Source organism: Triturus cristatus, chromosome 10 (genome assembly GCF_964204655.1).
Source record: "Triturus cristatus chromosome 10, aTriCri1.1, whole genome shotgun sequence".
Classification (NCBI taxonomy): Eukaryota; Metazoa; Chordata; class Amphibia; order Caudata; family Salamandridae; genus Triturus; species Triturus cristatus.
This window is the reverse complement of record NC_140593.1, coordinates 632,204,485-632,228,487: the sequence shown is the minus strand read 5'-3', so window position 1 is coordinate 632,228,487 and position 24,003 is coordinate 632,204,485. Positions and strand designations below refer to the sequence as shown.

At 47.6% G+C, this 24,003-nt stretch overlaps 1 protein-coding gene across 2 annotated transcripts in view; it reads right to left on the bottom strand.

The window, feature by feature from the left end:
• AMDHD2 (amidohydrolase domain containing 2) overlaps window positions 1-24,003 on the bottom strand; it is a 300,831-nt gene that overhangs the window by 99,270 nt on the left and 177,558 nt on the right. For both annotated transcript variants that reach the window (XM_085632173.1, XM_085632174.1), the window contains exons 9-10: window positions 12,487-12,594; window positions 10,706-10,774 (exon numbers count right to left, since the gene is read on the bottom strand). In XM_085632173.1, coding sequence (XP_085488299.1) covers window positions 10,706-10,774; window positions 12,487-12,594 — 177 coding nt within the window. The remainder of the gene's footprint in view (window positions 1-10,705; window positions 10,775-12,486; window positions 12,595-24,003) is intronic.

Genomic DNA, 24,003 nt, shown 5'->3' with positions numbered 1-24,003 from the left:
CGCAGAGGGTCCGGATATAGAGGCATTTGTGGAAGGGCCCTTTGCAGAGATTCTGAGCCCCCTGGGGCCAGAGAAGCAGCTGCAGCACTGTCTAGAGGACTTAGAATGAGGAATTATGGATGAGACCAGAGAAGCAGGTAGCTGCACTGTTTAGAGGAATTAAAATATGGGAATTACCGACGGGACCAGAGAAGCAGCTGCAGCACTGTCTAGAGCAGTGATACTCAAAGTGCGGCCCGGGGCTGCATGCAGCCCTCCTGACCTTTACATGTGGCCCCATGGGCAGCAGCAGCACTGGGGTGCTATTTACTCATCTCAGCAAGGCAATGCAAAAAAGCCCTTACTAAAGGTTGATCTGTAGTTAGGGAAAGGCAATAACTAGGCCCTTAATTTTAGGAACGTCTTCATTTCTAAAGACAACCACTAGATATACATGCTTTGCTTCCCCTACAACCACTTTAAACCCCTAGCTGGCATCAGTGAAGCCCTCGGTCGCACCATAGACCAAACTTTGCGGCCCCTGGGAAAATGTTTGTGAGTACCCATGGTCTAGAGGACTTAGAATGAGGAATTACCGATGAGACCAGAGAAGCAGCTAGCAGCACTGTATAAAGGACTTAGAATGAGGAATTACCGATGGGACCAAAGAAGCAGGTAGCAGCATTGCCCAGAAGACTAAGAATGAGGAATTACCACTGGGACCAGAGAAGCAGCTAGCAGCACTGCCTTGATGACTTAGAATGAGGATGTACTGACTGGACCAGAGAAGCAGCTGCAGCACTTAGAGGAATAAGAATGAGGAATTATCACTAGCAACAGAGACAGCTGCAGCACTGCCTAGCAGACGTAGAATGAGGAATTACTGATGAGACCAGTGAAGCAGCTAACAGCACTGTGTAGAGGACTTAGAATAAGAAATTACCACTGGGAAATGAGAAGCAGGTGTGGTACTGCCTAGAGGACTAAGAATAACAAATTTCGCACCAAAGGCCTTGGACAACCATATTACAAATTCATCGCACCTTGCTGCTCTACCACAGTTGTCGAGAAAGAAAACAACCCTATGTGGAGTTAGGCTCCTTTATTAATGATGCTTTTGCTGGACGAGCTTCCAAATGGGCTAGGCTGCAATTCATGCTGAAAATAGGCATGACCTGTCCAGACTGATGCAGCAAGCACATACCATGCATCTACACAAAACGTATGCAGCAAAGTGCAGGATACTGTCAAAGTGGGCTGCATGTTCTAAGGCAATCCTGGGCTTTTCTAATGTAAAGATGGTTTTGAACTTCATCAGAAGCATAAAAAATGGAAATTCGATCCAGACATAAATTATCTTTAGATATGCAGCAATCAATTACTGAGTTTCCACATGAAATCAAGACACTTTTTCTAAATTCCTGGCTAGCACTGAATGTTTTGAAAACAAATTATTAAGATAAGATTAAATTCAACAAAGTAGCATGTTTAAGGAACAGTATTGTCACATTTCAGTGACAAACCATGTCTACTTTAAGCCACTTTGCCGTTTTCAAGATGAGAGCTTTCACAAAAATAAATGTAAATGCCAATGTCAGTTAAAAAACTAAAAAACAAAGTTGAGAAACGTAGTCAAAACTGTAATGAATCCGGTCTTAGCACATACGTGTCTAAAAACACGGCAGAACAGTAACTTATATGCTGCACGTAAAGTAAATTACTCGTCAAACTGTAATGGGGGGGGGGGGGGGGGCGGGCCAGGCAAGATGGCTGGGAGGACGTGATCCTCACCAGCTCCGGAGCCCCACAACGGTCGGATAAAGCTCCACCAAAGATAGATCATACAAATCTGCATGTTGTGATCCATAACAGCAGTGCGATGTCGTGGATGTTCCAGAGGCTCGAAACAAGCACCACCACAGGCAGAAAACAGAGGGCTCTAAGGGGAGGCCCGGATCGGAAAGCGGAGCCAAGATTGCGCCAACAGCGGCACAGGAGTGAAGCCTGGGGTCCGCACGGATATGCGCCGCCCCCACAGGTCTCGAGCGGAAGACGGAGGCCACAGACGTTGTGCAGCAGAGAGGGCAGGCCAGATAGGAGTGCTCCCCCCACGGTGCCACACGCAGACTATACGAGCAAGGGGGCGCCTGGCCACGGATTCACACAACACAAGGATGCGGCACTCTGGCAGCACACAGACAACATAGAGGTGAGCGGGACCAAGTGAAAGCAGTGGGACGGAGCGGTGAAGTGGTCCGGGGGCACCCCCTTCCACATTGACTCACAAGAGGGCTGGCAGCACTTCGGGCCCAGACTGGCCCGAAAGCTGGGAAGCAATGCCTGACTAAAATATGGCGCCCAAACCGGGGCAGCCTTAAGATAAAAAGATAACACCGACATCAGCGGCTGGGTGGAGGGGCAGGGTCTCCCGGGCACTTTTGATGAAGCACCCTCACTCCGACCCATAAGCGACACAACCATTGTGTACAGTGCCACAACACGTGGAGCCCTACAGAATGCCTGACCCCAAGATGGCCACCCCGGGATGCAGCAGGTGAAGCACAGCTCTACTCCAGCCTGGCCATAGCAAGGACTCAGTACTCCACAATATTCACCATTAAGGGACCGCAGAAAGGAGGGGGAGCGACCCGCCCCTGGCAGGAAGGCGCTCATTGCTGTCTATATGCCACTGAAAAAAGCATCGAATAAGCACTCCACCTACTTTGTGACAGCGGTAAAGAAGCAAACACAGGGTGAAAGAGGACAGGCGTGCACGATAGCGCTCACTAGAGAGGATTTGGTGGCCTCATTAAGGGACTTTAAGTCAGAACTGTGCGCTGAGATCAAGCAAGACATCCGGACCTCCATAGAGCAATTGAAAAAGGATCTCAACGACCGCATGTCGGTCATCCGACAAGATGTGGATGCTGTAGGCTCCAGGGTTCTGGAGATAGAGGAGCAATGCTGTAGGCTCCAGGGTTCTGGAGATAGAGGAGCAATCGCAAGAATTTGACGCTCGCATTACAAGGGTGCAGGAAAAGCAACAGGAACTCCAGGCGCAGCTACATCAAGTTTTCCTGAAGGCAGAAGATTTAGAAAATAGATCCCAAAGGGAGAACATTCGAATAAGGGACCTGGAAGAGGGCGCAGAGGGTCCGGATAGAGAGGCATTTGTGGAAGGGGCCTTTGCAGAGATTCTGAGCCCACGCCAGTTAAAGATAAAGATCAACAGGGCACATCACGTAGGGAACCAGCAGATGGGTGAACGAAGTCGCACTCGAGATGTTCTTGTCAAACTGCATTCCTTCAAAATGAAGGAAGCGATTTTGCATGCCACACGGAAGAAGGAAGAAACCTCTTTTCAAGGATACAAGTGCCTGCTGTTTCAGGACTTGGCCCCCTCCATGCAGACAGCAATTCAGGCCCATAACGACATAACTCCGAGACGACAACATGCGCTACAGATGGACCTTTCCCTTCGGCCTAGCATTTGAACTTAATAACAAACCACAGCAAGTCTTAGACTTGGAAGAAGGCTTTCGCATGCTAGGTCTTCCAACTCCTGAGGATGAAGGCAGCCACGATTCTAAGAAGGGAGCGACTGTGACAACAAGACCCAAACAGCAATGGCGCAAAATATCAAAAGGCAAGCCCAGTGTAAAATGAAGGCACAGAGTAGCTGAGAAGGGTTCAGGAGAGAGACACTTGTTCTGACTCTGGGGCAGGATTAATAAGGGGCACAATCAACAACAGGTGAACTACCGGCAAGAAAATTCATGTCCCTCTAACGAGAGCGGCTGGGCGCAAAGGACCAGAGCCTAGGATAGTTACAGCTGGATTTCTCTTCCAGGAAACGCCCGATAACAGGGGTTTCAGGCACTGTTCGAGCCGCCGACAACATGTTTTTCTTCTTCAAGACTGAACTGGCTGGGAGCCCGCCTGCTTTCCAGCGCATTGTTTCTGGGGAGTTATGTTTTTTTCCACTTGGATGGGGGGCCTGGTGGTGGGGCCAAGAGACAGTTGAGTAACTCAAATGGGTGGGTGGTGCGGACCCAGATCAGGGAGGGCCAGACGAAGAGCATGAGTCAGGATGGGAAGGTGGGAGGGGTAGAGGGTTCATAGGTCAATAATATGGTCTCAATAACCTCGAGGAACGTAAAGGGCTTAAACTTCCCTCTCAAAAGGCAAAAAATCTGGAAATACTTAATGGACCACCAGTTTGAGGTTGTTGCGCTGCAGGAAACGCACCTTAAAAAATCCGAGAGTTGCGACTTCGACATAAAAGCTATCCCTTAATCTACAGATCATCCGCTACCTCCAAACAGAAAGGTGTGGCACTGCTGTTTCGCAGCTTGGCAAAATTTCAAACTAAGGCCATGAAAGCAGATCGGGAAGGCAGGATCATTATGGTAAAGGGGAAATTGAGAGGTAGACTTTGCATGTTCATATCCGCTTACGTTCTTAATACAGGGTGTTTTTGACCTCCTATTAGATATGACAGGCGAGTTCGCAGAGGGGCCTACGGTATTCATGGGCGACTTTAACCTGACCTAGCACGCTGAGATGGACAGCACACACCCTAACAGATCGGGTACAAGTAAATTCCCCAAGGGAATCAAACAGAGGATTCAGGCTCTAGGCCTACGGGACGCTTGGCGTATGCTCTACCCAACCACCAAAGACTACACCTTTTCTCACATGTGCATCAGACCTACTCTAGGCTGAACCACATTTTTATAAGCCAATCCTTACTAGGCTCCCTACAAGCTGCAAAGATACTCCCAATTACTATATCTGACCACAGCCTAGTGACCACTAGTTTATCTTGGGGAAGCCATGGGGCAGGCCCTTGAAGATGGTACTTTCCAATCTCCGTGACAAGGGACAGACTTTTTTGCAAAGAACCGAGGGGGTCTAGCTCGGAGTACTTTGAACTAAATCAACCCCAGGCCACTTCTCCCCAGAATAATTGGGATGCATTCAAGGCAGTACTCAGAGGTAAATGTATTGAACTGAACTCTATACTGAACAAACAGAGGGCTAAGGAAAGGCTGGAGCTGGAGGAGGAACTCGAGAAAGTGGAGAGGGACCATAAAAAGGCACCAACCAGGGCACTACAGCGACAGCTTAGTGCAGTGGAGGGGAAAATCAAAGTGATTTATACAAACATGGTTGAGTACAACCTGTTACTTGGATAACTTATGCCCAGGGAGGTAAGGTAGGGTCACACCTAGCAAGACAGTTAGTGAAAAGAGGGAGTGGGAATACATAGGGGGCATCCAGGGTGAAAATGGTTCTCTAGTCCACAAAGACGAGGTAAAAGCGTGCATCTTCGGAGGGATCTCTATAGTGGCACACCCCCAGATATTGACTCACAGCAAAAATACTTAGACTCGCTGGAACTTCCCCAAGTTCCGCCATCGGAGATTGATCGGCATAATGGCCCAATCTCAGAGGAAGAAGTGGGGAAAGCAATAGCTAACCTCAAGACACATAAGTCACCGGGGCCTGACGGTTTGACAAAGCATTTTTATAAAACTTTTGCGTCCGAGCTTACACCTCACCACACCTCCTCATTCAATGCAATAGCAGAACACTCCATGGTCTCAAATTCTATGGCCGAAGCAGTGGTCACCGTTATTCCCAAACTGGGGAAAAGCCCCCATAGTTGTACCTCCCACAGACCCATTGCGCTGCTGAACCTAGACGCTAAAATCTTTTCTGCAATAGTAGCTGCTGGACTAGACAACCTAATGCCCGCACTAATCTATCATGATCAATCAGGCTTTATAAAAGGAAGGCAGACAAATGAATACATTCGCAGGACTATACACCTGATTGAAAAAGTCTCTAAATTCAAAATTCCGTCTATGCTGGTGGGCCTAGACGCCGAGAAGGCCTTTGATGGGCTGGATTGGTCCTTCCTCTTTCTTACCGTACAAAACTTCGGTTTTGGGGACAGATTCATCAACATGATCCGGGCCAACTATAAACACCCACACTCAAGAGTACAGGTCAACGGGTCACAGTCACTGCCATTCGCAGAGGCACGAGACAGGGATGCCCGCTCTCCCCTCTCTTATTTGCCTTAAGCATTTAACCCTTAGCAACCTGGCTCAGAGTGAATCCGGAGGTCAAAGTCATTAGATTTGGGGGTACTGGACATAAGGCCTCTCTCTTCGCGGATGACAGCTAGATGTCACTCACAGATCCAGGCCCCTCCTTACAGGCTCTGCAGGCAGAACTGTGTAAATTTGAAGCAGTAGCAGGCTTTAAAGTTAACATATCAAAATATTTTATCCTAAATCTCACGATCCCTGAAGAAGAGGCCCAGCAGCTCCGGAGTCTGACCATCTTCCAATGGGCCAAACGCTCCATTCAATACCTAGGCATCTAACCCCGAGGGTGGAAGATCTGTTTAATGCCAACTACCCCCCACTACTGTCCGAATTCCACCAAGACCTAAAAAGATGGTAACCACTATTCAACTCGTGGCTCGGGCCGATAAATGTTGTCAAAATGACATTGCTCCCCAAGCTTCTCTACATGTTTCAGGCACTCCCAGTTGACTTGGACCAAGAGCTACTGCCCAAACTTCAGGCTATCATTACTAAATTCATTTGGCAGGGGGGTAGGGCTCGTCTCCCGTTCCATGTTTTACAGCGCCGAAGAGGGGGGGGGGAGTGGTACTGCAGGATCTCTCACTCTATTTCAAGGCAGCCCAACTACGGGTGGTGGTAGAACGGTCTATGAGGGAAACTGAGAAACATTGGCTCCACATGGACAGGGCAACAGTGGGTAGAACGATTTGGGACGTGCTGTGGAAGCTGAAAAAAGACAGGCTGACCAATGCATACATCAGCACTCCGACACAGACCACCCTTAAGGTACGGGATGAGGTCACGAGAGATGGGGGGGTCGACATCCTTCCCCTCACCGTACACACCCTTTCACTTCAACCCCGACTTCCCACCAGCCCTGTGTGAGGGTTCTTTCAATGCCTGGCGGGAGGGGGTTGCTCGATAGTTTCAGACCTATTTCACAATTCCGACGTACTTGCATTCAAGTGTTGCTAAAGAGAGTTTCAGGTTTCTAGTAGTGAGCAGTTTCAGTATCTCCAACTCAAACATTGACTATCTCAGCCTCGGATAAAGGAGGCCGCCACTAGAGAACGTACCCTGATAGAGCTATGGGTACAGAGGGCAGGCACCATGAAAGGGGCAATCTCTTCTCTTTATGCTCGGTTACTATCGACAGTACACACCCCACCCCATGACTTTTTTGGAGCGAGTGGCCGGGAGAGACATTTCAGAAGAGGAGTGGAAACACTTGTGGACGGATATAACCAAGAATAACCACTCAGTGACCTTAAGGGAGGCCCACTACAAGACCCACTTTGATTGGTACCTGTACCCCGTTAAACTCAAAAAGATATTCCTGGAGTCCTCCGACCTCTGCTGGCGGGGGTGTGGCTTGCTCTGGGATTTTCGTCACATATGGTGACTACCCTACGATGCGGCCTTTTTAGGAGGAGATCTTAGCTCACATTACAGACATGCTGGGCTACCCCATACCGACTTTCATATATAAAGTCCTTTTGGGCATCCGGGATCCGGAACTAGAGCACCAGACAAAAGCAGATAAGGCAATAATGTGGGCTTGTCTGGCTGCGGCCAAACCAGCGATAGCGGCAGCCTGGAAAAAGAGCGAGCACCTGTCCCATCGCCGTGGCACTCACGTCTCTGGAGAATCCTCTCAATGGAAAGACTAGCTGATATTTTTAGGGACAGTTACAAAAACTTTGAATACAAGTGGGGCCCACTAGTTTTCTTTCTCTATCGTGGTCTCCCCTCAGCGGTATGCCCACCTACCATAAGAGCTAATGCACCTCTTTCAGCTTTAAGCTGTCTAAGGCACAGGGCTGAATGCACCTATACACATTAACAGTCCCTCAATTTGACACAGAGACGCCGCTGTGCTGCAGAGTGGTAACACCCTACGACTCGACATAACTCCGATTACCCAACTGGGTTTATCAAGATGATTCACCACCACCAGGGAAGGGGTGGGACTGGGGGGGTTGTACACTTTATTATTTGAGTTGTAATTCCCAACGTTTGTTTTACTAAAACAGGCTTGCCTCAAAGTCAGGAGGGAAGGTGTGGGGGCTCGCACAAAGAGAAACTGAACTTTTTGTTAGGGTAAATGTTGTCATGAAGCCCTGGTGGTCCTCCGAAGCGTAATCTGTTATTCTGAAGTCATGTTGAATAAAAAGACCTTTGACAAAAATGTAATGCCTGTTTCAGCACTATACAGCATGAACTATAAGGCTGGCACTGGTTACTTCACTCACTATAACATCTCACATTTATATGAGACCGTCTATAAATTTCTCTTCATCATCTCCACACAGAGAACAACCTAATCCAAAATTAATGTAATAATTCTTTTGTCACATTTCAAAGCTACTAATTATATATATATATGGACATAGCTATTTGAATGTACTCGTAGTACTGTCTTTCATGCAATGCATTATGGGTAGGGTGGATTTACCATATCTTCTGCAGGGTGCATTACCATATGTGACCAAAAGAGGTCCCCGTTTGGCCACATATGGTACTGCACCCTGCAACATTGCTGAGGTAAAAAACATTGCTATTTATAATGCCAATAACTCCAACTTTGTAGACATGCAGTGCTGGTGCCTTGCTCACTAGGGACCTCTAGGAGCAGCTTGCGGTACTGCACCTGGACACGCAGTGCTGGTCCATTGCTCATTAGGGAACTCTAGGAGCAGCTTGTGGTATTGCAAGGAGACATACAATGCTGGTTCATGGCTCACTACGCAAACATTTGCAATGCACTAGGTCTCGCATCACTGAAAGAATTAGTTATTGGTGTTGCATTATTATTTGCAATGCCAGTACCTCAAACTATCAGTAATGCAAGACATATTGCATTGCAAATGCTTTTTAAAGTTGCAGCCTGTTTCCCTCCTATGAAGATAACTCGCAGTGAAGAACTGTCAGCCCCACTTGCACCGACGTTAAGTAATCATCTGGCAGCAAGGGGAGAGCCTGGCCGAGAAACCCACAAATGGTCACCCCTCCCTGCCCAGCTGCCTGCCACTTTCTGAGCCAGAGAATAGCTGAAGAGGGCTGGCCGTGGGATCTACCAATGCAGGGAGGAGGATGCCACAAAAATACTGCTTTCCTTTGACCAAGGGCACAAGTTTTTTGCTTTTGAATTGCTATTTTGTTAACATTCGCAGAGAGACATGTTGTTATCTACCCCCACCTATAGGTTTGGTACAGTCTAGTAGCAGCCACACATTCCAGGGCAGCTCTAAGCGGCGATTGGCTGGGAGTGAGCCTGTTCTTGTAGAGGAAGAAACGCTTGAATTTCCTGCTGGTGATATAAGTGTGCTTTTAAAATGCTTCACATATATGTGCTGAGTAAATAAAAGGTCTGTTTTCCATCGCACTCAAAATCGAAAGGTAGGGGGAGCAGCTCAGAGCACTGACAAGATCATGAAATGCAAGTAGCAATGGTGCTGAGCAGGAAACCAAGAAAAAAATAGTCCCCTAACGATCATATATACAACCAAAGCTTAATGATACAGTACTATTCCCTGCTGCCTGGGAGGAAGGAAATATAATAAGGAAGGACAGAGAGGCAAGACTGACCACTAGCAAGCAAAGATTTTTTTAGGACACTAAAACAAACAAATCGAAAGCAGGGGGGTGGCTTTAAGCCAACAAGAGAAGTTACAACAGGTCTCGAATGCTCGACCTACAAAATGGTGCAAAGGATTTCTACTCAAAATGGCCAATAAAGAGCTGCCAAATAATCAATCAAAATGGCAGCTTAAATCTAAAATGATAGTTAAGCTGGAGGAAGACAGTGTGGTGTGCAACTGCAATGTATCTCTTTTTTTTGCACTGTTACTCTGAAGAAAAAGGAAAAATAGCCCTGCTGTAGTGGAGTGTTCAACTTCATGTGTGAACAACAGAATAGCATTGTACTGGTAGATAGACAGAAAGTATAATATCATCATTGGTGGGTATGACACACAACTGAATCAACATTCATTTCTTGAAAAGGTGAGCTATATTATTCATTTAAAATATTAGGAGGGAATATGAGAGTATGGATTTGTCTGGTACAGAGTTTCAAAGTTTAGGCACATACTTTGCGAGGGTTGGTAAGTTATGTGTGCTTTTTTGGAATCTGGAATATTACTTCTCCTTTGTCATCTTCCTCTAGCTATGATGAGATGTTCCGCAATGTAATTAGGTTACTGGAAGATGCTTGTGATATCTGTAATGTAGAGAATTACAAATACAATTCAACCTTCAGGAGGAAGCTCTTATGTACCATGGTCAGAGATTATATAATTTAGCACAAGTCTGTTTCTATTATGGGCATTACAGAGTAAATGTGGTTGGTACATTTTTTACATGTCAGAAAGCATGAGAATAGCATGAATATCAAACACTAGCAATTTTGTGATAGTGACGGATGACACAGCAATGCCACTGGGTTATCTTGGGGAAGGTCCACCTCGACATTTCTAAAGTTTTCAACTGTGATGCCCTTCACTCAACACATATTACATAGATCCGGAGCTACAGGGAAATCCATCATTTTTAAGAGAGAGTTTCCCAAAATGCAGCATCAGACCTCTTCCCGTCACCATAACTCGATGCTGGTCCAGGCTCACCTGAGGCCTCTCGGAAGTGCCGTACACACATGTCCATTGTAGCGATGCTGCCCGCCAGAGTAGTGGTCCCTGAAAAAATTAAAACAGGTAATTACATGCACTTAGCTGGACTGAGTCTGAAAACAAGACAGGCTGGGCAACAGCTTTGTAACACAACAGCTGAGTGTCGCTGTGGGAGCTGAACCCCAATAATAAGAACACCCCAATTTTCACCTAATCAATCCAGCTTCAAAGTCTTTAGATGCTCTAGCAGTTAGAGGCAACACTCAAGGAATACATAATTTAGCAGAGTAAATCAGAACAAAATATGGAACATTAATTAATGAGTTTTTATAAAAGATATGGCACAAATAGATTTATTACAGAAATATTAATAATTGTGGTACAGACAATAAATGCATGAATCGCCATGAAGGCTCAGATACAGAAATACAAAGTCATAAAACAGCCTCAATTAGCCAAGTCTAAGCAAAACCCAGAGAGTCAAAACTCATAAAGAGTACTGAAAGCCTTTTATAGGAAAAATCAAAGACAGAATGAGCATAGTTTCAGCAAGTGCCCCTAGGAAATGAGAAAATTAGCCCCAGATCCCAATTCCCAAGGCATTTTATACAAAACTCATGCAACTATTAATAGCTTCTGCAAATTCAACACAGTATGGTCATTGTTAGGGTCACATTGGTAAATCTGAAACAGGAACTTAATTTTTTTAATCTTTAGTACCAAGACCATTTTTTTAAGGCAAAAGAAATATTCCACTCACTCCCACAGCAACGACACTGTGGCGATTTGCCACGCTGAATGAAACATTTCTTAAACAATGGCTCATACATCTAACACGCCTGCAACTGAAAGTTTAGCGGAAGTCCTTGAAAATGATACTTTGGGCACACCATGGAAGCTTTAGTCATAATACAGGGAATTATAATCAACTAAATTGAACTGAGTATCAAAACAAGACAGGTTGGAAGACAGCTTTGTAAGACAACCGGCCACGAGGAGAGGCCGTGTTCTTCCCTTACTTTTGCTTCTCTTAGCTCATATCTTTGCCAATTAGGTCAGCACTTCCATAACTATAGGCAGAGGTGGATCAGCTGTGTGTCAGAATATTGAGGAAGTATATTTTTACTAATATTAACTCCACATCTGCATACCCTAAAGATATACATCATCAAGGGACTTATATGTGGAGTTAAGTAGAGTAAACCTATACTCACCTATATGAACTTACGTTCACAATATTTAGGTCCTCGATATTGCTGCATCAATATTTTTTCCCCACAATATTCTGCATTCTATATTTTGGTGGAATACAAGGAGATATACACGCATAATGGCCTCTGCAAAGCATCTTGTAATAGATCAATAATGTAATGGTGGCAAGAAACAGTTTAACCAAATTCAAGTAGCACAGGCACAAAGATTTAACAAGAGTAAGGCTCAACGAAACTCTTGTTTATCTGCCTATGTCAATGCAGAGTTTAGTAAAGCAGGTTGCAACCTTGGTGTTTACAATGGAAGAAGCATGTGTCACTATCAGAACTGATGAAATGCTGAAGCCGACTAATCTTATTTTATTTCCTGTTACATTTCAGGGTAGTTTTCCTTGTCACCTCCCTAGTATCTTCAATTTGGGTCACTTACTGTCCCTTTCTTTGGAACAGGGACAGTAAAAAAAAAGGCTACACCTATCTTCGTGAAGTGAATATTCTGAGGTTTACTGTGGACCTGATCTTTCAAGGCTAACACAGGTCCACTCGATGACAAAAAGGAGCACTTACCAGCCACATAGGCATTTAATCCCTCGATCTGAATCACCTGCTGGCCCAGGGTGTGCCTGCCGCTGCCCAGACCCATGGCCATAATGGCATCCGTCACCAGCACCAGCCCTGTAGGTTAGAAAGGTACACACCAATGTCAGCAAATTCTGTTGAGGCATTTGCAAACCAAGCCATATCCAGAGTTACATTTGGTGGGATCATGAAGCCAGGGGCAATGATGGGTTTCTGTGTGTGGAGTGTGTGTACAGATACCACAAGCAAAATAACATTCTTGTGTAGATGGACATGCATGGGAAAAGGGGCCTAAAAGCAGTTACGCGGCCACTTTCAGTCCTTCAACATTAACATCACTTATTATCACCAGGGATGTGTGTCAAACATTTGCAAAGATTGACATATAAAGGTAAGACAGCAGTGAACTCTAATAGACATGTTCTAACACAAACTCCTCATAACAAACATTTCCTACTAAGGTTTCAACAGCTCCTCCCCACTGATTTGAGCGAGTGTGACCTGCATCTCAGCGTTGTTGAGCATGTGACCACTAGTACTGTCATGCACACCAACAGAGTGCTCCTGTCTGACGAGCTCAGAAAGCATAAAATATACAAATAGCAAAGGGATATTCAACACTAGATGTGCTTGAACTGATCAGTGAATAATATGAAAAGTATGAGCAAAGGAAATGTTTTTCAGTAAGTCTCCATGATCAACTTGAAAACCACTATTGTGGGCTTGCCTATGAGTGAACCCCTTCAGATAAACTAAGAAGGGGCTCACTCCTCACGGCTAAAAGGAGAAAACATGCAAAGAAATTGATGTCATTTGGATGTAAAATATAGATTATTATTTAGGATTTGGGTATTCATAAAAAAGATAAGATTATTAAATCAATATCATCTTGTAATTTTATTAAGATAACTCCCTGACTTCAAGAAATACAAACTTTATGGATAACACTCACTATTGAAGGGGTGGAGAGTTGTAGGGTGATGGTGCTCCAAAGAAATCCACAAAAAATATTATTATATTCAAGATTAATATGGTGCTAATGAGGCAGGGAGAACTACCCTACTCTTTAATGTGTGGTCACAGACAATCATAATAATACACAAGCCAACCTCCAGTGCATGCTTGGGGGGCGTGGCCAAGCCGAGCTGCAAAATGAATGCATAAACTAGGGGCTCTGCCGGCCGAGCAACAATTCGGCAAGAATCCAGCTGTCAACCACCCATCCTGACTATGCAGCGCTGAACCTGGGCGCACAATAACATGCTGCTCACTGTTACTTGTTTTCCGGAGCATCAATCGATGCTGTAGGGCCTCAGCTGAAGCTGGAGACTGGCGGCCTAGCTGATGGACGAGAGGGCGGAGCCTGATCCCACTGGACCTGAAGCCGCTCGGGAGCCGACTGGGCTCGTTCCCCGCCTGATCACAGATACATAGCACCCGGTGAACCGCAGAGCCTGACACGGTGAGCTGGGGACACGGTGTGGGGATCGGCCGGGCCCCAGGAGCGCGTCCAGCGACTGTCGTGGCTATGACGCCGGCGGCGGAGTGAGGGCCTGTGGCCGGGGAGGCGGAGAATAGCCCGGTGCAGCCCGCTCGCGTAGCTGGAGCCGCGAGGAGACAGCTGCTCTCTGCTATAAGGAAAAATCAATTTGGAACCTGCTGAAACCTCGCTAGACTGCCGGACCCTGTCGTCCCATCCGTGGGACCGTTTGCATCATTGAACAGCGTGGCGGGCCATGCTCCCTATCTCCGTGTGGGACAGGCCCCTTCCCCCCATGTCGCATTAGAGACGGGCTGGATTGTTTTCCCGCTTGCTCCCATTCTGTACTGTCTACCGTTCTGGAGCTGGGGTGGGGGGTTACTAGGCAGGAGATGGTAGCGGCCCGCTCACTAATTACATCTGCGCTGCGCCTTCCAAAATGGTGGTCTCAGATGGGGCCACTCATGGTCGCCCCAAACAGGACTGAACTCAAACCGAGGGTGGCTGCCTTGTGGGCGGGTGGCTAACTTGCCTACACAGATCTAGAGCCCTGAGGACAACATCCGCAGTTGACACGTACGTGGCTTTAAGGGTACAGAGATCACGGCCCAGTACATCACCCATACAAGCCCTTGGTACCAGTCAGAATTGAGGCGCGAGTGAGACGCCTACAGCACTGCGTGGCCGCCCGCCCGCTCTGGGTCCGCCTTTGTTACCCCGCTCACCACCAATGGTACAACCACAGCGAAAGTCCGCAATGGGTAAAGGCGATACCAAGCAGCCAAGACTCACTTTTGACAGGCGCTCTACCCGCCACAAGGACAGCGAATTGATGTCACAAACAGTGGTACCGGAAACACAATTGGAACATGACCAAGAAGAGGACATAAAAACAATGTTCCGCGAAGTGAGGGGCTGCCTGAAAGAAATTGATGCCAAAATAGACACGCTTGCAGCCCGCATGGATCATGTCTCACAAAGTGGATAAACACGAGGAGCAGTTAAAAGAGCTGGAACAAAGAGTCTCGGATACCGACGATCATCAAACAGAGACACGCACCCATCTACTGTGGCTGGACAAGGTCTTGGAGGTCATAAAGGCGCGCAATGAGGACCTTGAAGCCCGCTCACGAAGGAACAACGTCCGAATAACAGGTGTACCAGAGTCCACGAACATATCGAACATGGAGAAATATGTGGAGGGTATGCTGTGGGCTCTGTTTGGGACTGACCTCTCGGCCATGTTCTTGGTTGAGCGGGCCTACCGCACCTTGGGACCCTAGCCCTCACCGGGTGCCCCCCCCGGAGACCGATCCCGGCCCGCCTGCTCAACTACGGAGACAGGGACACAATCCTCCAAGTAGCCCGAGAGCCTGGTGAGCTCAAGTACCAGAATAACGCCATCTCGTTATATCCAGATTTTACGTAGGCGGTGCAAGCGGCGAGGAGAGAGTTCTTACCGGCTAAGAAATTGCTGCAGAAAGCAGGCCTTAAAAATGCCATGCTCTATCGGATGGGTGCACCTCCTCTACACCGAACCCCTGGCGCAGGTAGTTGTAAACAACAGGAGTTCTGAGGTCTTCACCCTTGAGAGGGGGACGAGACAGGGTTGCCCCCTCTCGCCCCTACTGTTTGCGCTTTGCTTAGAGCCTCTTGCCGCCTGGATAAGACAGGCTGAAATGGGCGGGGGGATGGGAGGACAGGATCTCGCTGTATGCGGACAACATCCTGCTTTATCTTGCCTCCCCAGCGAGGTCACTCCGGGTGGCATTGGACATCCTCACAAGCTTTGGGAGGAACTCCGGCTACCAAATTAACTGGGGGAAATCTTTGCTCTACGTGTTGCATGGGGCCCCACCGCTGGTTCCACGTGACTGCCCGATCCAGATAGCCGCGGAGGGATTCAGATATCTTGGAATCTACATCTCCAAGGATGCAAAGACACGTTTTGAGGCCAACCTTAGGCCGCCTCTGCAGCGGTTCCAGAGGGATGTCGCGTGTGGAAAAGGCTCCCTCTGACGTTGCTGGGGCGTGCGGCCCTGTTCAAAATGATGGCCCTGCCGCGGTTTCTGTATGCGCTCCAAAACTACCCAGATCTAGTACCACATAAATATTTTGCAGAGATTGAAGCCGCTCAGAGGGACCTGTTGTGGAGTGGGGCGCTGCGCATGTCTCTCCAGAAACTCACCTTGGGGTGGTACGATGGGGGCATTGCCCTTCCGGACATCCGTAAATATTACTGGGCAGCTCACCTTGCGGCCATCAACCAGGGTACGTACGGCAGTGGGGACGACCCGGGCTATGGGATGGATAAGTGGCTCCTCCCCGGAGGGAATTTTGAGGCGGCACTCTACTCGCGACCCACACAGTTCCACCTCACAGGACCCACACAACACTCTGTCCAACTGTGGCATGTTGTCAACTGATGGCTGGGGTGGGCTGGCAAACTGACAAAGGCAACCCCGCTCTGGGTGTCGGAGCAGCTCGGATCACTGGGACGCTCTAAGGGCTTTCGTAACTGGGACTTGATCGGTATATCCCGCATAGGTGACCTTTGGGGGGCTGGGGGAGTGGTACCCTTTGCCTCACTACAGCAAGCACATGATTTAGCGCCCTCGGAACTCTTCCGGTATATGCAGGTCCGCCACTCTCTTCAATCCAATATACCACCGGGGACGTCGCTCCTTGATTCCTCCCCCCTAGAGGACAGACTGCTGGACGGTCACTTGCTCGAGAGGGCGATATCCCTCACCTACAAAAAACTAGTACATCACTCCCCGGATCCGCTGGGGCCCCTCAAAGGGAGGTGGGAGGTGGATGGCCTTGAAATTGACGAGGAGGAATGGAGAGAGGCGCTATCGTCCCCAAAGGAGGTGGCGATATCGGCAAAACTGCGGCTCGTGCAACTCAAGGTACTGCACCGGGTGTATATTTCGGTCACTAGGTTGGTGTTGATGGGGAGGAGTGTGGACGGGCTCTGCCGGAGGCGGTGTGGGGAGAGGGGGATATTTCTTAATGTGATATGGGAGTGCCCGCAGGTTCAAACATACTGGGCAAAGATACACGACTGTATAAGCAAGGTGTGGGGGCTGAGGTCACGGCCTGAGGCCAAACGATGCCTCTTAAACATCTGGGAGCCCACGGACCTACCGGTTAAAGGCAGAATATGGGTAACAGTAGGAATGGCGGTTGCAAAGCGTAATATAGCGCGCCTCTGGGGGGCAGATACGCCGCCGTCGCTTGGAGCATGGAAAAAAGACATGGATTGGTGCATGCTGCAGGAAAAGATAGTATATGTTTCGAGGGGGTGCCCCGGGAAGTGGGTGGCGATCTGGTCTCCTTGGAATACATACCGGGGCAACATCTGCGAGCCCCAGTCCCCTCTTCCCCAGAAGAAATGGTATCCGCCTAAGACAAGGGCAATGTCATATTCTGTTATGTTGAACTTTATTGCACTGAGGGACGGGCCAGGGGCTCGCGGCCGCACACTGTAACTCTATTGATTTTAAACTGTGAAGTGACCAAATGTTTGAATTTTGTTAATAAAAAGAATTTACAAAAAAAAAAAAATGCCATGCTCTACCCTGCAAAACTTCATGTTCAGTCAAATGGCAAACCGCTCTTCTTTACGGAAGCCAGTGCCGCAATGAAATTCGCCAAGCAACAGGCACAGCTGCACAAAGATAAGGAACGGGACGCGGACACTCAGGCACTGAGCCAGCTAAGTGACAATGACTAATATATCTCTCCTGTCATATATCCACATAAAGACGAGTTTATATACCTGTTCATATATCAATGAGACCCTTTCTAATGTTGCACTAGTTATATTGCACACTGGCAGGGTGGGCTTTTTGTTGGTGGTTCATGCTGCTCGGCCACCCTGTTACGATGTGACGGGGCAGTATGCCGGCAACCTCACGCCCCCACAGGGATGATTCCCTTAGTTGCTACATTTCAGCTATGTTCAAATCTGGGGGGTGGATAGTTTTGAGACTCAACCTGATTGGGGGTTTGGAGTGGGTGGTGGGTAGGGGGGGGAACGTTTGTACTTGTTTGTTGTTCATTGCAATGTGCTTCATCTCTCTGTTCTGACCACACCATTCAAAGACATGGCATACACTTCCTCAAAGGCCTTCTAACACTCCGAACAACACTCCGCTTCGCACGGTCAGGTATACGGCATATGGCAATCCTGTCAATCGCAAGGGACACTCATTCCTTCATATCCCCATGTCTAATCTAATGTGTATCATGTGGAACGTACATGGTCTAAACGACCATAGGAAGACTCGTCTGGTACAGTCCCACCTTTTGAGACATTCCGCTGCGATATGCCTCCTCCAGGAAACACACCTTACAGCAACGACCTGTGATAGGCTGCATACTGGTAGATGGAGTGAAGTCTTTACCTCATGCTACTCCAATTACTCCCGTGGAGTTGCCACGTTAATTTAAAAAGGCACCCCCTGGAGGACCCAGAAAGTGATCAGTGGCGCAGGGGGGTGATATGTGCTGGCGTTGGGAACGCTGTTTCACAAGCAGGTCCTCATTGCTAATGTATATGGGCCAAACATAGACGATCCCTCCTTCTTTCAGAAGGTGTGGCACGCCATTCAATCTCTGGGCAATGCGATATTGCTATGAGGGGGGGGGGGGGGACTTTAATACGGCCCTCGCCCTCAGGGATGACAGGGTGGGAACCTCACGCACACACCACCCACAAGCAGCGGCGGTATTACAACAAATCATAGATGATCACAGATTGGTAGACACCTGGAGGAGCCTTCACCCCCATGCCCGTGAGGGAACCTGTATTACATATCACCATAATGCCTGGTCGCGCCTGGACTTTTGGCTTACTTCTCCCGACTTGCACTCCTGGGTGTTGGGACGCTTCCCACCATGCCCGCACGCTATCCGACCACTCCCCATTCACTCTGGCCCTACAGATACCCCAGCCATATTGACAGCCTTTCACGTGGCGTTTGCCCCTAACGCTTTGCTTGACCCCGCATTCAAAGAGGAGCTGCACACACACATCAAAGAATACTTTGATAAAAAAAAAGAATTCATGGATTCAGTTGGAACTCTGTGGGAGGCCTTCAAGGTGGTTGTTCGTGGACACTGCATAGCGGGGCAAAACAGGGTGCTTAGGGACATTAGAAACAGCCTTGAATGCCTAGAATCGGAACTACACATGCTAGAACACCAACATTATGCAACGCCATCGGCTGGGACTTTAGGGCGGATTCGCCAGAAGTTGACCACTTATGAGGAAGAGGCAGATAGGGAAGTGAGGTTCCTCCACAATTATGCGACCACGAGGAAATACGGGGAGGGTGATAGACCAGGCGGGACACTTGCGAACCTACTGAAGCCGCCACGGGGGCCACCTTTATTACGGACCTTACAACCGCAACTAATTACATAATACACTCCCCTCCTGACATTTTAAACACCATGCGCTATTTCTATTCACAATTATACAGCTAACAGATCAGACCCGCATTCGGAACTTGAGGAATACTTTGACTCCATAGCGCTGGTGTGGTTCAACAATCTACACCGCGAATATCTTGATCTACCCTTCACGGTTGAGGATGTGCGGTGGGTGATTGGTGGGATGAGAGCAGATAGGGCACCGGGGACAGACGGCCTCACCGCACAATTCTATAAAGAATATGCTGAGGAGCTTGTCCCCCGCCTCCTGGAAGCATACCAGGAGGCGTTGCAGAGCGGTATCCTCCCCGCGTCGATGAGACGGGTGATTATTATCGCCCTCCTCAAACCTGATAAGGACCCCCAGCGTAGTGAATCTTATCGTCCTCTATCATTGATTAATCTGGACGCAAAGATTTTTGCGAAACTCTTGGCCACCAGACTACAACCGCTGCTCCCAATGACAGTCCTGTCGGACCAATGGGGCTTCGTGCCAGGCAGAGCAACATCACATAATATCAGAACCTTGTTTGGGCTGCGGCACTACCTTGCGCCAAACCTACCGGCTGCCGCAGCACTCCTGGATGCCTCGAAGGCATTTGACTCGCTGGAATGGGGGTTCCTCTTCCCGCTGCTCCATAGGATAGGACTCAGCCCGATCTTTATAAAGCAGATCCAACTCCTGTACACGCAGCCCGCCACGCGATTGAGGATAAATGGGATTACATCGGAACCGATAGCCATAACTCGTGGCACTAGGCAGGGGTGCCCTCTGTCGCCCCTCCTATTTGCGATCGCGACCGAACCCTTAGCTGCGCGCTTGCGCCAACACTACGCCAACAGGGGAATTGGTTTCACTACTAGGTCCTTGACTGTGTCCATGTATGCAGACGACATCACGCTGTTCATGGTACACCCCAAAGACAACCTGGCCCCCATGATCAGGGAAGTGATCCATTTTGGTGGACTCTCAGGAGTACATATTAATTGGAACAAGTCCGTGCTTCTCCCTCTCACGTCAGGCATGCAGAAATTTGAGACTGAATATTCGGTGACATGGGCTTCGGAACCAGTCGATACCTAGGTGTATGGCTAACCACTGATTTACAGGAGATTTGGATGGCTAATTATGGGAAAGTGGTAGCGTGGATTGAAGACAGGGTCAAGAGATGGAAGACACTTCCCCTGTCACTGGCGGGCTACATAGCGGTCGCTAAAATGATCATACTGCCCAAACTACTGTATCACTTCGTAAATTTGCCGCTCCCACTCCCATTGCACTTTAGAAGACTACGGTCACTTATGATCAAATTGGTGTGGGCAGGCGGCCAACCACGTATAGCATGGGAAATTTTGACACTACCGCAGGAACAGGGCGGCATGGCTGCCCCAGATTTCGCGCTGTACGCTTATAGCGCACAGGCGCAATTCCTGCATTTCTGGGCACACCCCATGCCCTACCAGCCACACGTTGCCATAGAAATAGATCGCGCAGCTCCCCTTCCAATTTCTACAGCGCTTTTTCAGCCATATAAACGTCCACGAGGGGAAATAGATACTATCCAAGTCATGTGCTGGGCCTGGGAAGGCATCCGCAATAGAGCACACTTATAGATACTATATGCGAAATCCATACCACTTTTTAACAACCCCATGTTTCTCCCCTTGATGGAACGGAAAGCTCAAGATCGCGCACACATATATAACCTAGCACGAAGCAGCGATCTTTACCCTAACAACATTTTCCTCACACTTCAACAAATGTGCTCCCCAGCGGAGCCATCAGCACTAGATATGCTGCTGTACTACCAGCTCCGCGCTTCCTGTAAAAGTAAATTTCCCACATTTACGGCGCCTCTGCCTCCCCTGCCGGCACTTGAAAACCTGTTGGCGGTGAAGTCGGGACAGAAACTCTCATCACGCATTTACAAACACACTCAAAAAGCCTCTCCTATAGTCGTCCCTACCTCCCGTGCAGCCTGGGATGTGGAACTGGACACCCCCCTCACGGACGCACAATGGAAGCTGAGTTGCCAGCAACTAGAGCGCCTATCGCCTAACTATCGCCTCCGGCTTATACACTTTAAATTTCCGCATCGTCTATATTGCACTCCTGTATACATATTCAAAATGAGACTGCGAAATGATGATTGCTGTTGGAGATGTGGCTCTACTCTTGCCACCTTTACACACATGGCCTGGAGCTGTGGGCCCATAGCGCAGTTCTGGCTGGAAGTCTATGCATACGTTAAGGAGATAACCGACTTGGTCCTCCCCCTCACACCCCTCACATCCCTTCTTGGAGTGTTGGAGACAGTGCCCCCTGAATCGCGCAAGCTGGCCTCACTGCTCCTACTGATAGCCAAACGGCAGATAGCCCTGCACTGGGGTGCTACGCGACCTCCGTTAGCAAAAGACTGGATTACACAAGTCACATATTGCAGCTCACAGCTCTCCACCTACTGGAAGCTCCAACCACTTAGATCCCAACCAAAAGATATCTGGGAACCATATGTAATCTGTTTAAACTCTAGAAATGTAGATGTTTAATGTATTGATAGCACGCTCTGTGTTCCTTATGAGACCACTCCCAGATTGTTGTATATAGAGTTGGTGTGGAGTAGAGGTGTAGCACTGTGCTATTGTCTATTTGTGCCTACTGGTGTTACGAATTGAAGATGACGCGATGCGGACCTCAGGTTCAATGGAAGTGAATGTAACCTTGCCATGTCGGATCAATTATCACAGTATAGCATTGCAATGCTTGTTGTTTCTTTTTGTTGGTTTCATGATGAAAATGCAAATAAAAATAATTTAAAAAAAATTAAAAAACTCCAGCGCACGCTTAAGTATATGTTGTCGATAACATCAATTTTTTAAAAACAGTAGTCATCTTCTTTTTGTTCTCTATTGATTCTTTGTCCAGTTAGTTGAATCACTTTCTAGTCAACACGTGTTTCCACGCTTTAAAGGGAGAATATCCTGCAACGTACTCAGGGCTAATCTTGCCTTTTGAAATCTCTTCAATCCGGTTGTACCTTCGTCCAAATATAATTCTCACTTTATCATTCCAAAATCAGTTGCGCTAAATCAGCATCTGAAAATATTTTTCGCAGTGGGGTGCTCCGAAAATGGAGCCTATTTAAACCCGTACCCGATCGAGTACGTTAGTTCTTCTGTGTTAGGATCTGTTCGCGAGTACGCTGCACACAGCGTATCCTCTTGTTTATTGATAACACATTGTATTCTTTGGATGAGACAATGTGTATAACTTCCAAATCCATGTTCTGTTGGGTATAGTTTTCTAGAAAATGAATGCACCTAGAAAATGGATCACTGTCCCATTTATGTTCAGTAAACCACAGTAATAACAAACTATATGTTCAGTCGGAGTTACAGCTTATAAAAAGCTAAGTCTTCATACACAAAAAACTGTAGTATAATTTTTTTTTTAAAGCAGCACAAAAAACAGAAAGTCCTAAAACCTTATGTGATTGGGATCTGACCCCAAGAAATGATATCTTATATTACTACGGATGACACTGCACATTAACATCCAGAAAAAGGGACGAGTGAGTGTGGGAGTGATGCAAACATTTACCATTTGCCCCTAAAGATGGAAAAAACTACACTACGCATGATGTTATCAAATTGAATGGATCCTTCTTTGTGGTGAAAACTCTCCCATGTTGACACCTCACTGGGGCTAGAATACCCAAATGGCGCCCCTTCAGTGCCCAAGGCTTCAGCCGGAAATCTAGGCTCGCTTTTTGACAATCAGTAGACTTTCTCAACACATGACCCATGTGTTGCAGCATTAAGCTTTTCAAACTCTCAGGTCTCTTTAGGAAATATCCCCTTTTCTTCCTGCTTCTTCTTGGAAAACTGCAGTCCCGGCAATCATTACCTAAAGGCTGGACTGAGGTAATTCTTTATATCTTGCCCTAAAGCAACATCTGCAGATTGTACAGAATGTTGTTGCTTGAGCTATCTTAAATATTCCAAGGACATGTTCAGCTAGAGCAGAACTCAAATCCCACTTCTGGTTCCCAATAAAATAAGCATTGGCAATGTCTATTGGCCTTAACGTTACACTCAAGGGAGAGAAACTGGCATTGCCAATACTTGCTTAGAGTAATCTTCCACTCTGTCTAGATCGTTGCTGAAACCTCCACATTTCTGCTGCAGTAGTTCAAGTGACCACTAATCCAGAAAAAGGTGGTGATGTTTTCCTACATTGCAGCAGTGCTGAGTTGGGAGCAGGACAAATGACTACTCTTCTAAGAGGAAACCAAAAAGCTCCTGTGGGCGGGTGAAGCAGAGAAATGGAGGAAAGACATAAATAAGAGCAAGGATGCTGAGATTGACATGAAGGCCATTGGCTCTAGTGTATTCTATATCATTAGTCTGGAGCGAGACCGCAAAAACAGGTCATGTTTAAAGCACGTTGCTTTGTTCACAAGGTTATTCACAACATTGCCCCTTATCAATCAGGAGGAAGCTTATTCCCTATCACCCATCCCTTAAATTGAGGGCACCTTTCAAGTACATTTCAGTGCTTCCCAAAAACAAGCTTTCAAGGC